At 35.8% G+C, this 17,344-nt stretch overlaps 2 protein-coding genes and 1 pseudogene across 2 annotated transcripts; 1 reads left to right on the plus strand and 2 right to left on the minus strand.

Moving 5' to 3' along the window:
- Nucleotides 1-499: 499 nt before the first annotated feature.
- On the plus strand, nt 500-5,338 carry LOC135157972 (uncharacterized; annotated as a pseudogene).
- Nucleotides 5,339-10,585: 5,247 nt separating this feature from the next.
- Nucleotides 10,586-13,162, minus strand: LOC135157973 (uncharacterized). Its single transcript, XM_064115187.1, has one exon. The coding sequence runs from the start codon at nt 13,160-13,162 to the stop codon at nt 10,586-10,588; it is 2,577 nt and encodes an 858-aa protein (XP_063971257.1).
- A 68-nt stretch (nt 13,163-13,230) lies between these two features.
- On the minus strand, nt 13,231-15,492 carry LOC135157974 (uncharacterized). Its single transcript, XM_064115188.1, has one exon. It carries the CDS (start codon nt 15,490-15,492, stop codon nt 13,231-13,233), a length of 2,262 nt encoding a protein of 753 aa, XP_063971258.1.
- Between the last annotated feature and the right edge of the window lie 1,852 nt (nt 15,493-17,344).

Below are 17,344 nucleotides of genomic sequence, written 5' to 3' on the forward strand. Positions count from 1 at the left end.
GGGTAACGTCACGTAATGGCATTGTGTTTTTTTAGTTGTGTAAAAGCACAGTACAAACCCACGTACTCTCCCAACAGTAGAGCTTTTATTTTGCCCTGGAAGCTTGGTTATTTTTAAGATTTTTACTTTATTCGGAGGAAGAATGAGGAAGCAATATCATTCTATGGATATTTCTTTGTATACCTTCACAAAGATTATTAACAATTACCTGAGGGAATACAATGGGAAATAATGTTAGATAAACAAAATTTAATGTTTACACAAAAGTACATACGGTGTATGATGGATTTGGGGAAAAGGGCTAGTGCCTAGTGAACTGGTGACTGAAGTGCGATATTGTTCTTTTCATCGTGCGTGACCGCCAAGAATATCATAAGACAGGCTTCATACTCTCATATTTTGAAAATAATCCTCATGATAAGCCGATTAACTCCAGTTTTAGCCAAGTTTTCAAGCTGACGAAGTTTATGTGAATGAATATCACATTCTTCTGCAAGTGATGCGGCTTTTCCAGACTTGCCTGAGTATTGTACAATCGCTAGCGAAAAGAGATAGCTTGCTTTGCACAAACTCCACTGCATACATTTGAAAAGTTCTACTTATAGTGAACTATGATAGTGATTTCAACTTACCGACCAACATGTTGTTTTTGTTTTATACCAATCAAACATTAAGACGTGGATCGTCATGTCAAGGGCCCAAAGAAGACAAGGGAAATGAAAATTATGGGAGACCGAACCCCCGAACATTCTCTAACCTTCCCCGTAAACAGCCACGTACGCTACCGCGAAAAAAGAGTAACAACGACCGGATCTACAGCAAACACCGGCAATCTCGCCGGTCAGCAAGAAGGATAAAAAACACTTCTTAGTAAAAAAAAACATCAATCAACTCATCGTAAACACACATATCTCACAAATGTAAGTCAGCAAAATGTCATCCATAGTGTGAATTATATGCATGATATGAACAATCGTACATAGGGTTTCGAGTTATAAAACTTTCAACCTTTTTAAAAAAATATTACAGTCAGTGAGTCAAAGTTATTGAGGGGAATATGGCATTTTTTTAGATGTCACTGGGGGAGTGGGTAAAATTGATTTAACTGGAAGGATTCCAAAAAAGTAATATTGACACTTTGTTTATTTGAGTTATGTCTGCATGTTGTTGAACATGCGCATTCCATACAATTGAAAAAAATTAACCAGTACATTTTTGTTTTTACTATATTCCTTATAGGAGCTATTAATTGCAGCACTCCATACATTCCTCACGATGCATCGGTGGAACATCTTCGTCTCAACTATGCATTTGGTGACAGGATTAATGTGACGTGTGATACAAGTGATGAGTACTTTACTCTTCAATGCCATAATAAGGGTCTGTGGAGTGGACCTGTCGTTTCCTGTCCAAGTCCCGCTGCAGGTACCGGTGATTTATTGATTATACATCCAATAATTTGATTACTGTTATTATTTGTATCATTATTATTATTATTATTATCATTATTACTACTACTACTACTACTACTACTACTACTACTACTACTACTACTACTACTGCTGCTACTACTACTACTTCTACTACTACTGCTACTATCATACAAATGTATTGTATTGTTGGTATCCAATCATATTAATGGGAATACAGATATTATCATCATTTCTATATATATATTCATCATATTATGATTGTGTTCACTTTATTACACTTTTTAGTTTATTGACATTAAAATCTTATAATTCATATAGGTGTTAAATCAAAAGCCTAAACCCTTTTTAGGCATATAAATCTCTAATTGTTTTTATATAGGTTTTGTTTTACTTAATTTACTTTGTTAGTATTTGTATTGTTTGTATATTGCACGGCATCTCTGAAAACCAGCCATTGGCTGATCGATTGAATAAAACAAATCAAATCAAAATAAAACTCTGAGAAATTATATTTTAAAAAAACATGCTCCTTGCATGATTGTTCTTAAATTTCAAGTTGGGGGCTTTCTTCTAAATATGTCGGCATGTAATAAACCGGCAATCTTAATCAATTTTAATCAATCTTAATTTTGGCGCCTTTTGTAATAATGCTACTCGTTTGTTGATTTCGTTGTAGTAACCGCTCCTCGCAACGCTTTCTGCAGTGCCCCAGCCGTACCACCTCATTCAGCCTATGACAACCCACGTCTCTCATACAAAGACGGTGACAATATCAACGTCACAAGTAACGAGGGTTATGAATGGTACTATTTGCTATGTCATGACGGATTATGGATCGGACAGAACATTGTCTGTCCCAATCCCATCATAGGTAATAACACAGGACGATATATGGAAGTCTACATATATTATGTATCTACATATGAATAATATCTTCATGATTTTTCATGACATTGCCATCTAATAAAATATGGTCCAACACACTGAGAGTGGTTTTTGAAATTATTATGTCTTTTTACCTAATACGTTAGAATGCAAACATATATAACAAAATTAATGTTAAAAAAAGGGGGAAAAATGTTATGTAAGGTCGAGATGCAAACTTACCTATTTTTCGTTAATAATTGGCCGTTTGAAAAACATATTGTGTATTGTTTAATTATTCGTTATTGTTTTACTGTATCTACGATCAACAGCCTGCAACCAACCAATCATACCCGCTGTTTCATCGCTGGACACCATCAAACCTCGTTACAAGGTCGACGAGGTGGTTAACATCACATGTAAAACATCCCTTGATTCCATTCTTTGGGAATGCCACAAAGATGGTCAGTGGCGCGGACCAGAGATTCGCTGCCCTGTCTCTCAACATATATCATCCGGTGATGCTGCAGGTGTGTATAGACATAATTTCCACATTGATCAGATTAAAGTATTTGCAGCATTTTACATGTATGTATGAGACAAAGAGCAATTCGATGAAATTAATATATAATATTGCCAATAGATAATAAATGCAAATTTGTCAACACTCATCCATAGTAACTGGTAAACAACAAAATATTCAAAATATAGCACTGTATCCTGCATTCTATCCAATTTGTGATTACAGAGCAGGTATCACACACACAAAAAAGACATAATATTCTTAATATATATTTGTTTTATTTTTCTATGTAAGGAATATGCCCTCCAACTCCTGTCGAATTGATTTGAAAAAGGGGGAAAGAATACGTGCAGTTGACAAGCTTGATTTAAAGTAAATTTAAAGAAAAATGGTGAGGAATTACAGTTTTCGACAGTGCGGTACTTTTATCAAGCCCCGTTTGTTTTAAATGAGCAATTAGAATACGTTGCCGTGACGCACAAAAACGGTTTAAGAAAATGCCCATGTTGTTCAGAAAACAAAAAGAAAGAAATGGAACATTAATGATAACAAACGTTCATATGTTCGTGAATAAATGTGAATTTATTGTGACTTTTTGTCAATTTCTATTCAGGGAGAGTTGGAGAAAAGCCTGTAGAAAAGTGGCACGGACGAGATTTGATAACTACTGGTCTCCTAGTAGCAGCAGTGATAATGTTAGTCCTAGTACTGATGTCCATGGTGGCCTTTTTCCATCTCTTTCAAAGGGTAAGAAGAACGCTGAAGAACAAGTATCATATTGATTTCTAACTATGTTAAAGGGATGGTCCGGGCTAAAAATATTTATATCTAAATAAATAGAGTAAACTTCACAGAGCAAAATGCTGTGAAATTTCATCAAAATCAAATAACAAATAACGAAGTTATTGAATTTTAAAGTTTATCAATATTTTGTGAAAACAGTTATAGGAACATCGTCATGAATATTCATTAGGTGGGCTGATGATGTCACATCTCCACTTCCCTTTTTGATTGCATTTATTCTTTTTTTTTTCATTCCAAAATTTTACAGAAGTTACAATGTATAGCAAAACACAAAAAATATAATATACAGAAATTAAAAAAGGGAACCCACTGGAAAGCAAAGCTTGTTAGTATGGGTTCCCTGCAATAAATAGTTGATTAAAGTATGATCAATGAAATTCAATTCGTAAGTTATGAAATCATAACTGTTTAATTTTTTCATACATGTGTAGATGATGTGTCTCCATTGTGATGAAATAAGTTGCAGCAATAAATAACTAATGCACTTAATCAGTTGTCAGTCCAATTGTTTTAGTTCTTGGTAGAATTTTTTTTAATAAACATAATTTCATATAAGAAAATACAAAAGAACAAGCGGAGATATGACATCATCAGCCCACCTAATGAATATTCATAAAGACATGCCTCGAACTGTTTCACCGGAATAATGCAAATCTTTGAAATTCAATAACTTTGTTGTTTGTTATCCGATTTAGATCAAATTTTCAGCATTTTGCTCTGTGAATTTTTACTCTATTTATTGAGATATGAATATCTCCAGCCTGGACCATCCCTTTAAGCCCCGGACCTACTTGGTAGAGCAAATAAAACCACTGGGTTTTCGAAATAGTCAAACTTCCAAGTATATACGAAAATTTAGACAATTAATTACCCCCCCCCCTCCCCTACCATTTTGTCTTGATCATTTGTTAAGGGATCCATGTATATTGTCTGGATGGTCGAATGAAATTTTATGCTAGAATCATGAAGCTATGTGTGTAATAGCTCGATGCAAGAATATATTCAAAATGTTAATATGTATCTCATCTAATGTTGATTTAATTCATGCTTAAGCAAGAGGTTTTGGTATTTAAATTCATCTTTGATCTTAAAAAAGTACAAAATTTGCCGCAAGCATGAACCTGTGTTGCCATGGTGGAACCACCCCCCCCCCCCACTTTGTCCTTGGAAACTGGCATCGTTTTCAACTTGTAAGGGTAGGGTGGCTATTGCATACCTTCTTTGTGGTGAGCGAGTGACCGTTTGCACCGACCTGTTTCCACTACCAATACATTTTTCAAATATTACTTATACTACAACATGCTACAATGCATTACGACCTGTGAACCTGTCATGTTCCTCCTTTTATTTTCAGTTTGTATTTGCACCTCCCTTCTCTCCCTCTTTCTTTCCTTTGCCTCTTTTTTCCTCGCTATTATAATTTTGTAATATGTAACGTCGTTATAGCCGTATCAATGTTACACGAATATGTTGTGAACTCTTCATTATGTTGATCCTAATTGTTCATCGCGATGTTATTTAATTTTGACGTCTTAGTGACAGATGGGACTCTGGATCAACCAAATATGATAAAAACGCCGACCGAGGACCACTCCCAGATGTTCCTGGAGGATACGCAGATTACCTTGTAGGAGAAAAGTCTCTGTACACCGAACCATACCTGAAACCAAGCAACATTCCACAGGGATATGAGACCTACGAAAAGCCAATGTAAATGACGTTATTTTGTTATTTATATTGTCACACCTCTTTGTGTGAATAGCTTTGCATTTGTTCTGTAATTATGTTTACATCAATATGATTTAGACCTTTTGGTTCCTTCTCTTTTTTCCTTTCCTGTATATATACGCAAATATGAATAAGTCGACTATATTTTCTTCATTTCCAAGAGGGATCCACACTTTACAAGCTTTGGTTTTTAGTGGACCCTTCTCATTTCCATTTATGTTCAATATTTTACTAGTTTTTTTACTAAGTAAGAATGCTCGTCTGTAAAATTGTACTTGATTTGTATTACTTTATATTACTTTGTATTATGTTTTGAATGGAAATGGAATAAAAAATTGAATTGAAAATTGAATTGAAATTGTTACTCCACCCATGGCTAAGAAGCCTTATTCTTAATCAGTTATCATTCTTAAAACTGGGGTCGTTTTATAAAGTTGTTCGTAAGTTTAGATAGACTGGTGAATCTTCCGCACTAAATAATCACCAATGAACATTTAATATTGAATATCATAGAAAGGATCACCAGTCAAAGTCACTCATACATGTCATTATTTACGACCAGCTTTATAAAAAACACACACCAGGTCGAGAATCGGTTTCCATTAAAATGCTTTTATGAACACTATTGATTAATTTTGTGAAAATACGGATAACAAACTTCAAATATTTGAATTGTTGTGACTTGGGTGTGATATTATTATGATTCCATTTTCCCTTATTGTAAGCATGCTTGCCGGATTAGTGAAATGAATATTGTCACCATTACTGCAACTAAGTAAACATATTAAAATATCAGCCTCCTTGTTTTTATCTAGTTAAATTCATAGAGGTGTACGGAAATTACTAACATTTACACAGAGTTTTCATGTTTTGGCTGCTACATAGTGGTAGTGCCAGAAGTTGTTTTTAGAGTGATTAAAGGAATATCCATTACGTATAATATAATCTTTACATTAAAACAGAAAATTATGCTGGTTTGACATGACTTGGTTGGATTATAAATTCATTCTTGAATGTGAATCGAAGATAAAATTGATGATTTTATTATTGATATTTGTATTGATTTATTTTCAAAGGCAAATTTAAACATGCAATGTCTTATTTAATATTCGGATTATCTTTGGTTTTTATTATATCCCGAATTACTGCTTAAGTGCTTCTCTGGGATAATAATTATTCCACTCTTTGCTATCTTTGGGAATCAGATAAAGAACTGTTGATTTCATGATTTGAAGAGCTCACTTGCAAAAGGAGTTAGGTCCATTTTGCATCAAAATTGATTTTTTTTTTCTCAATGTACAGATTTTTAGTAGCTTTATAAGATACCAAAGAAAAGTTGAAATTCCCATTAAAAAGTGATCTAAAATGGCAAAGAAAAATCACCCTTTTTTCAAAGGGGTTAGGTCCATTTAAGTTTTGTTGCAAAAGGGGTTAGGTCCACACAGATTCTTTTTTGGAAAAGAATATTTAAAAAATATGAAGACAGGTAGATTTCTTTTATACCCAATTTTATGTTCTCAGGGTAGTGTATCATGAAAATTTATTTTCGCATAAGAATATTGCAATATGGGAGAATAAAAAAAAATGATTTTCTTGGAGTGGACCTAACCCCTTTTTCAAACAAACTATTCTGAAGAGCTCATTTGTCAAAAGGGGTTAGGTCGATTGTACATAAATTTTATTGTTTTCTGTCTCAAAACATCTAACTTTTTAGTCGTTCTGAAAAAAACAAAGAAAATTTGAAATTCACATGAAAACGTGCATAAAAGTGGCAAAGAAAAATCACTTTTTTAATCAAAATAGATTGGATTCCTATTCAGTTTACTTGCAAAAGGGGTTAGGTCCACAATGGTAATTTTTAAAAGAATATATAGAAAAAAATTGAATACAGGTAGATTTCTTTTATATCCAATTTTATGTTCACATGATAGTGGAGTACATCATGACAATTTATTTTCTCATAAGAATATTGCAATACGTGAGGATAAAAAACGTGTTTTTTCTCGGAATGGTAAATAGTGGACCTAACCCCGTTTGCAACTTAACTCTTCATTTGTAACCATTTATTTATTGCAGTCATGGCAGTTGTATTAATGCCAAACTTGCAACGTGTGCCTATCCATTACTTGATCAAAGTTGACAAATTGCACCACAAAAATGGAGACTGTAAATATCCTGAACTTTATTTCTCAAAAGCAGCCATTCTTTTACTGATCTGGTTATGATATTGGAGCTAGGAGAGGAAACCTGAATACATCATTTTGATAGTTATTTTATTCTATTTTTGTGTAAGAAATCTGTGAATGGAAAATGCCAGATCATTTCATTATTACAGATATCATTATCATTTTTTTAACTCTCTGTGCAATGCCGTAGTGGCAAGATTCTTATTCGGAGTCATGATCACAGAAATTGATGTTAGTACATCATGTACATGTAGGCCTGCAAAGTAAACTGTGATTGTTGCCATATCAATTAATATTTTCTTCCCTAGATATGAGTGCTTTCGAGCTTTTGTACAACAGTGTCATCCAATGGAGAATGGGTGATCTATGTGTAGTTAAATCGTTTATATACATATTATCCAAATGCACCTCATTATTTTTCATAATCTGATCCCATCTTTAGGAAAGATAATTATAGACTCTTTTTGCACTCTCTTTCCCAAATAAAAATAATTTAGAAGTCAGAAATTACGAACTATGGTAGTAAGACAAAGTAAGCGAAAAATAATGAAATACACAGAAAAGAACGCATTGATTATTTAATTCAGTGTAAACAGGATTGACTTAGTTGTAAATGATTGATACGGTTTTAAGTTAAAATATGTGTAATCTTCATGCAACACACAATAAAATAAGGTAACAGAACAATTTGTATGCGTCTTCATTACTTGATTCTGTGTTGTAATCATATCCCTCTTTAAAAATATACTCATTCTTATATACAGATGTGTAACTGAAGACTTGCTTGAGAGTTCAAAAATAAAAACAAAGGTCTCAACAGGAATATAAAGTTTCATGTCATCCTTTTAATTCTTCATTCATTTCCTTCTGTACATTTTCTCTGTATTGACATGAATCAAATTCCGTGAAAACTGTTGGTAGAAACAAAATGATAGGAAAGTCATAAGTACAAGAGCAAAAAACCTTTACATCATTTATAACTTTGACCATTATGATAAATCAATCATTTGACCTGAATGTAAATCACATCCACTTTCAAGATACATTGATACATTTAGCACTGAAAAGCTTCTCACTAAATTGTATACAACCAAACAACTTCAGCAATCAACATTAAATTACACCTGTGAAATTCATGTACTTAATACTAACATAAAATTGTCTCTTAGACATCATCAATTGGAATTAATAAACTATAGCTTTATCAGGTGTTTGAATAAAGTGTGCTTTCCAAGAGATATGCATTTGACAAACATACTTTCTGTATTATCTTTCTTCACATACATGTACATTAATGCATTAAGCCTGTCATGTCAATCAAACCAAATTAGAATCAACTTTTCTTGCATTATAATATTCATATTTCTTAAATACATAAATCAATGTTTCTACTGACCTCTTTGCCTCCAAAAATCTTCTTATATAGGGCAATCCCATGTAGGATGCTTTAGGTTTATGTTGATTCAAATTCTCAAACAGAATCTCCAGAACTGATTCCAATATCACATTACCTCAGTTCACCAAGAGATGGCGCTATTAATAAAGAACCTCAGACAAGGCATACATAGCACATATACTATACATGCACAGTGTAAATACATAGGAAAACGTGTGTGTACTCACTCAAGTAGACTGACCCTCAGACCCAATGAAATTCTTCAGTTTTAACACATTAAATAATTTGATGGCTTATCAGAAAAATTAAATATACAAAATTATCTTCAAAGCAGCTTTCATTACATGGCTCCTTTAAATTATCATTTCTAATTTACCAACATGCTCAGTCAGAAAGCTGTAGTTCATTAGCTTTAATATATATAAAGTAAATACATTTCATTATTGCTATACTTGCAAAGAACAGCTTGAGATATCTTACAGCAGAAACAAATGTCAAATATTGTGCACTGTTGTTTCGTTTCCATCATTACAAATTTTATATTTTCTTTGAATAAAAAAGGCACAAAAAAAAAAAAAAAAAAAAACTAAACCATCCGGTGCCCAAAGTTAACATTATTACCAAATTCAACATTTTATCAAGCCGACAGAATTTTGTCATGTTCAAATCAAACCTGAATCTTCGAAACTGTATGATTCTGTAATTGAAAAGTGCTGACTACACCGTTTATCACGTCAATTAAATACTGCTTGTTGAAAGACATGATACAATACATTCTATTTCTCTACTTACACTATACTACCTACATATCATAGAACATTAGGCAGCCCGAGGAGTACCTGGGGCAACTGTAATAGTCCAAGAGGTGATCTGTTGATATCATTAAATCATTATATCATTAAGGTGATATGATTCATAAAACTCACTTGCATACAATTTTGCATACAAAAAAACTCAATCCTTTGGACAAAACCTTTGTCAATCATTTGAAAACGCTATATACATGTATCACATGTGCCGTCAATAGAAGCACATTACAAGTGGAATGAAATCTACATGACTTATTAGTAATCGAAAAGGAAGCACTTTGTATTATGCCACAGTATAAATAGTCTCAAAATTCAGAGCTGATTAAGAGCAATTCACAATTTGTTGTGTTGTACTTGTATACAAGTAGATCATTATGAGTTTAATGTACAAGATCATATATTATATATCACTGAACATGAACATGTAGTCTGGAATCAGACTCGAATACATGTATAAAAATATGATACATGTAACTCTTAGTCTGAATTTCAGACCTTAAAATGAATATTAAGTTACTCTTAGAGAAATTCAAATTTATGTCAACCATAATCTTCATTATCTTCAACCATAAATGTTCATACAGTCTTCTATATAGATTCGAAATGCATCATTATCCAATCGGAGTATTAGAGTCTAAAGTAAATATGTTCCCAAATATGAATGTCTCTCGGTTTCACAAACAAAAAATGAACGTTTCCTCTGATTCACGTTTTGACTGTATTTTCTGAGTTCACTTTATACAAATATCAATTAATAACATATTTAAATGAAAGATAGCAAATCCAATTATGAAGTTTGCAAAATTCCTAATTAAATGTCTATAGGCTCTTTGGCTGGGAATTTATACTTGGTCTTCTTGCGCGATCAAAAGAACCAGTTTATGAATTGGGCGGTCGAGATGACACAGTGGAGAAACACGCTTTCCTTGATTGTTCAGTTTCGAATTACCTACTGCAATTTTCACTTTGCGAACATGAGTGTCACCAGAAGCATATGTTTCAACAATTCTCCCCAGAGACCACATATTTCTGGGAACATTCTCATCTTTGATTAACACGATATCGCCAACCCTCATGTCGCGCTGTGGAACAGTCCATTTATTTCTTGATTGAAGTTGACTCAGAAATTCCTTTCTCCATCGGGACCAAAACTCATTTGCTAGATGTTGAACCCTTCTCCAACGTTTCTTTGCGTATAAGTCCTCCCGAGGAAAAATACCAGGTGGCGGAAGTATTACCCTTGATTTTTGAGTCAACAATAGATTTGGAGTTATGGGCTCTAGGTGAGATGGATCGTTCAGGAATTCTACAGACAGTGGACGACTATTCACAATAGCTGCTGCCTCACATAACAATGTTCGCAGTGAATCATCGTCCAGTTGCTGACTATTTTGACACAGCAATGCTTCCAAGACTCTACGAACAGTACGTATTTGCCTTTCCCAAGCTCCTCCCATGTGGCTTGAGTAGGGGAAGTTGAAGGTGAAGTCAAAGTAATCGCATCCTTCTTTGAGCAAATGCTGTTTAACTTTCTCATGATTCATCTCCTTCCAAGCTTTCACGAGTTCATTCTTGGCACCAACAAAATTTGTCCCTCTGTCCGACCTCAGTTGACGAACAGGACCACGAACAGAGATAAAACGTCGAAGGGCGTTAATGAAAGCATCAGTGGACAATGAGTTCAGTACTTCTATGTGGATTGCACGCGATGACATACAAGTAAAAAGAAGGCCATATCTCTTTACCTCCTTTCTGCCTTCTCTGATTATCCATGGTCCAAAGCAATCCATACCGCAGTAAGAAAATGGCGGTTCAGAGGCTAGACGATCCTTTGGTAGATCCGCCATTTTTTGTACCTGTGTTGGTCGTCGTAGTTTCCGACAGGTAACACATCGAGAGATGAGCTTGGATACAAGATTACTGCAACCCAATATCCAATAACCATGGGATCTGATACAGTTAGTAGTCATGCCTCTTCCCTGATGAGCAACTTCTTTGTGACAATGAGCTACAATCAGGTCTGTAACATGACTTTGAGGTAGGATGGCGGGATGTTTGTTTGTGAACGAAGTTTCAGACCTTCTCAAGCGACCTCCTACTCTCAGGATGTTCTCACCATCTAGAAATGGGTCAAGTTGATGTAGACGGCTGGTAGTCTTACAATGACGTCTCCTCTCACGAGAAGATGTCTGAGTGGCATTTTTCATAACTTCCTGTCTTTGAATTTCATCATGGAATGCCTTTCTTTGCATATGCCTTATTATCTCCTTTTCTGCTTGGAGAAGTAATTCAGCAGACATAGGCTCAATAACTGTTTTCTTAGCATCGCTCCTCTGGTTAGCTCTCTGATGCTTCTGTTCACACCGTCTTCTTAAGGAGGACTTTAGTCTGAGACAATTTGCTACAGCCCTTCTGGTTTGATGCCAACTGGAAAATCGGTCTAGTCGTTCCAGCTCAAACTCATCATTCTTCTTGAAAGCAGCATGAGCTTGAGTTAGCTTCACTTCAGGGTCGTTAGGAAGCATTTCGCCATCATCCTTACTTTCAATAGCTGGAATTTCCTTCTCCCATAGGAATTTGGGGCCAGTTAACCATCTCGATTGCTCTATCTGATTGACAGTGAGTCCTCTTGAAGCTGTATCAGCAGGGTTATTTTTGGTGTCAATATGATGCCACTGTGAAGGCATTGACTCGTCTCTGATCTGACTCACTCTATTGGCTACAAAAACATGATATCGTCTTGCTTCATTCTTAATGTAGCCTAAAACTACTCTGCTATCAGTCCAGAAGAAATGCTTGGCATTTACAAAATCGAGTTCATTTTGCAGAAAGGAACTCATTTTCACAGATAACAGGGCTGCTGTTAACTCTAGTCGGGGCACGGTTACTGTCTTGATAGGAGTGACCCTAGATTTTCCCATCACCATGGTACAGTGCACCTTGTCTTCTTGATTTGTAAGTCTCAGGTAGGTACACTGCCCATAACCGGCGTTACTGGCATCACTGAAGTGATGAAGTTGCACATCTCTGGTTTCTCCAAAGTCTTTTGGTTTGTAGCATCTATCGATGGAGATGTACTGAAGTTGGAGAATGTCGGTCTTCCACTGTTCCCACTTAGCTTTGAGTGCATCTGATAAGGGGTCGTCCCATTCAGCAGAAGTTCGACATAATTCTTGGAGAATCAGCTTTGCAGGAAGTATTATGGGTGCTAATAGTCCTAGAGGATCATACACTGACATGACTGTAGACAGGATTCCTCTTCGAGTCAGTGGTTTATCCTGAAAGTTGATCCTGAATTGAAATTTATCTGATTCAATGCACCATTGGACTCCGAGAGCCTTTTCCACAGGCAAGGTGTCTTGCGAAAGATTCAATTCCTTGAGGTCCTTTCCTCTGTCATCAACTGGAACAGATTGCATTACCTTTCTGGAGTTAGATACTATCTTATGCAGGTGAAGACGTCCACGTTCACATATCTTTCTCGTCCTCATGATGAGATCAATGGCTTCATCTTCGGTTGATACAGATTTCCATCGTCTACGTAGAAGTCGTTCTGTATGAAATCTGATGCATCATGTCCAAACTCATCTGCATAGTCTTTTGCAATCTGCTTCAATGCAAAGTTCGAACAGCCAGGCGATGAAGCGGCACCGAACAGATGAACGTTCATCTGGCAGTCACTAAGTCGGCGACTAACATCTCCGTTTAACCACCATAGAAACCGGAGATAGTTTCTATGCTCTTTGTTTACCTGGAATTGGTGGAACATTTCATTCACGTCACACATGAAGGCCATGACTTCTTTCCTGAATCGACAAAGAACACCGGTGAGGGTATTAGTCATGTCCGGTCCTGTTAACAAGTGAGCATTCAATGAAGTTCCTCTAAACTGCGAGCTGCAGTCAAAAACAACTCTCAACTTGTTGGGCTGTTTCACTCCATGATGGGGAATGTACCATACTTTACCCTCTTCTCCTGATTCTGATGCGACCTCTGCATAGTTGCTATTGAAGAGGGTATTCATTTGTTTTGTGTATTGTTCGTGATACGCAGGATCCTTCTTAAACTTTGTCTTGAGATGATTGAGTCTTTTCTCTGCAAGGACCCTATTATTTGGAAGAGTAGGATTTTCATCACGAAATGGCAGAGGCATCTCATAATGACCACTTTCAGACACATGAACTTGACGCTCCATTATCTCTAGAAATCTCAAGTCATTCCTCGAATATGGCCTTTGTCTTTTCTCTGGTGCAAAGTCTGCTTCTAAAAGACGTATGACTTGAGAAGGAGTGATCTCCTCCTTAATCCTTGATTGATGGCTGAAGGTAACTGTGGTTGGATGGCCATCTACTTGCAATTCTTCTGGAATAACGTGCACCATAATGCGATGACTGATTCCAATATGATCATGTGCACTGTCATGATAGTTGGGTTCCATTGTACCGACAACACTCCATCCAAGATCAGTTTGTAGTCCAAATGGTCCACCATCATCAGGGGAGCTTAACACAGCTCGCGGAGTGAGGGCCCTTGCACAATCATAGCCAATGAGAAGTCCAATCTCACAATCTTGGAGGGGAATCAAATGTTTGGCTATGTCGTTAAGATGAGGGTGCGCCTTAGCAATGTCTGGCGTTGGTATGTGTTCTCCATTTGCCGGCATAATATTCCGAGTGTAAGTTGGGGGCAAACAAATTTCTTCTCTTCCATTAAATGCTCGAACTTTAAGTCCACTGATCTTTTCACTCGAAATTCTCTCATTGGCCAGCGTCATGGTCGAAAGAAGCAAGTTGACTGCTATTCCTTCAATGCCCATTGCTTCTTTAGTCTTATCTAAAATGAAGCTAGTGTCTGACTGAGTGTCCAGCATAGCATACACTAACCTCTCCCCATGTACCGATTCATGCGATAGCCACACAGGAACTATAGTAGATCTCTTTAGAGATCTGTGATTGTCCTTCGTGGTTGAAGCATGAGATCTTGTGGTTTGAGTTTCCTCAGCTTCATTCTTTATGTCAACTTTCTTAGATTGTTGTCTTTCTGTCCAGTTTTCATCATGCAGAACAGTGGGGTGACGTCTTTTGCATGTTGAACATGATGACCTCTTCTTACAATTCCTAGAAAGATGACCGGACTTTAAACATCCGAAGCACAGACCATGATCGAAAACAAACTTGGGTCGGTGATCTAATGTCTGTGACATGAAGGATTTACAAGTAGCAAGATGATGTTCTCCCTTACAGTAGGTGCAAAGGGGTTTCCATTTTCCTTTCCTTCCATTTGCTTGCTGCCCCTGCACACTGGTTGATAATGTTCTCACATTAGAAGACTGCTGTCTCCTTTCTTTCAAGGGTGATGTCTGATTAGAAGTGATCGGATCACAAGCAATATCTGCCTCATTGCTGATAAATTCTGTGAAGACAGAAAAGGGAGGAAAGGATCCTCTGTCTTGCCGCCATTTGACTACATTCCTGCCCCATCTTGTGATTAGCCAATCAGGCAGTTTGCTCATCAATTTTTTGTTCTCTCTTTCATCATCCAAATGATGTAAGTGATGGACATATCTGGCTGCTGTACAACACTGGTGAAGAAAATCTCCAAATCTCCGAAGGCCTAAATAGTCCTTGGGGCTGATTTTAGGCCAGTCATCGAGTTTGTCCCGGAAGGCATTGGAAATAACAAAGGGATTTCCATATCTCTCTTGTAGCACCTTCATGGCTTCCACATATGCAGCGTCATCTCCTAGCATGGAGTATCCTTTCACTAACACCAATAGTGCACCTTTAAGATACTTCAGCAGGAAGTAAAATCTCTCTCCGGCTGGAATACCGCGATGTTCAATGAGAGCGTCGTAACTTCGCTTCCATGATGTGAATTCCAGTGGATTACCATCGAAAACTCCAGGCTCAGGTATTAGTCCAGGATAGAAGGGGTCGAACCTTGTTTTTTTATATATACAATGTTTTTTTATGGTTTCTTGTCAATTCGAGGGTGCTGATTCCGAATCTGAATGATGCCACTCGTGTAACCTTGAGCATTTTCTGCAAATTGGCAAAATCCAATATGGCCGCCAAAATATTCAAATTACCCATGAAAATCATAAAATTGTCCACACATTGGCTTTAAAGTACATGCAATTGTGCTGCCGGAGTGAAATGATATCTGAAAAAATGATTTTTGTCAAATATTTATTTTCTTGATATCAAAATGGCCGCCATCATAGACCCCTGTACAATATGAATGGGGAAAATTAATTTTTACAAAATTGAGCACTGAAATGCAAGTAATTATGATCTATGAGTGAAGCAATGTCTGTAAACATGATTGCTAACGATATATATCATTTGTTATGTCAGTTATGTGATAAATCCTGTATTTTGATTTTCAAAATGGCCTTCAAAAGCCCTAACACTATTATGTACAATGTGAATGGTGACACACAAAAATCACAAGAGTGAGCACTAAAATGCATTTTGTTGAGATAAACGAGTGGAATACTGACTAAAAACATTATTGTTAACGAAATTTATTATTTAACATGCCATGTATGTGATAAACCCAGTATTTTGATATTTAATATGACCGCCAAAGGCCCTAAAATTATGATCTACGATGTGAGAGAGGACAAAAACAATCACAAGGTGAGCACTAAAACATATTTTTTTGTGGTAAATTAGTGGAATACTGTCTTCAAATATAATTTGCAACGAAATATATTATTCGGGTTTCATATTTGTGTTAAATATTGTATTTTGACTTTCAAAATGGCCGCCAAAAGACATTGACTGTATTATGTACAATCGATCTGGGAAACCAATTTTCACATGAGTCAGCACCATAACATGCATATAATTGTGATTTAAGAGTAAAATATTGTCTGAAAACATAATTCCTAACAAGATATATCATTCATTCTGCCAGGTAGGTGATAAATAATGTATTTTGAAAGTCAAAATGGCCGCTACAGGCCCTAACGGTAGGCCTATTATGTACTTTGTGAATGGGAACATATAATTTTAACAGAATTTAATTGGCTTTGCTTGACTATATGGTGTTGCATGTATGAGTGAAATATCGTCTGAAAATATGATTTTGTAACCAAATAGATCATTTCTTATGTTATTTAGGTGATAAATGCTATATTTAAATTTCAAAATGGCTGCAATATGTTTCTTTGTGGAAATTATCTTTCCCCATTCAAATTTTACATATTAAGATAAGGGACTATGGCGGCCATTTTTCATTTTTAAAAGGCTGCATTCATCACCCTTATGACACAAGCTATGATATATTTCGTTAGAAATCATTGGGTTTAGACAATACTTAACACTTACATCAAAATTAAGCCATTTTCATAGTAAAAATTTTGTCAAAATTATCTGTCCCCAGTTACAATGTACATACTACTTTGGGCTATGGCAGCAATTTTGAATTTCAAAGTAAGGCCTTTATTACCTTCTCAACCATTATGTGATGTATTTAGTCAGAAATCATGTTCAAGACCAAATTTTACCTATACATCACATAGTTACGTGCGTTTTTGGTTCTCATTCTGGTGATGATTAGTTTCCCTATACGCATGTTACAGAATTTGTAGGGGC

The sequence above is a fragment of the Lytechinus pictus genome, unplaced genomic scaffold (genome assembly GCF_037042905.1).
Source record: "Lytechinus pictus isolate F3 Inbred unplaced genomic scaffold, Lp3.0 scaffold_20, whole genome shotgun sequence".
Taxonomy (NCBI): domain Eukaryota; kingdom Metazoa; phylum Echinodermata; class Echinoidea; order Temnopleuroida; family Toxopneustidae; genus Lytechinus; species Lytechinus pictus.

Bases quoted from the DNA above. Each gene is read 5' to 3' on its own strand.
- LOC135157973 (XM_064115187.1), bottom strand. From the start codon at position 13,162: ATGCAATCTGTTCCAGTTGATGACAGAGGAAAGGACCTCAAGGAATTG.
- LOC135157974 (XM_064115188.1), bottom strand. From the start codon at position 15,492: ATGCTAGGAGATGACGCTGCATATGTGGAAGCCATGAAGGTGCTACAA.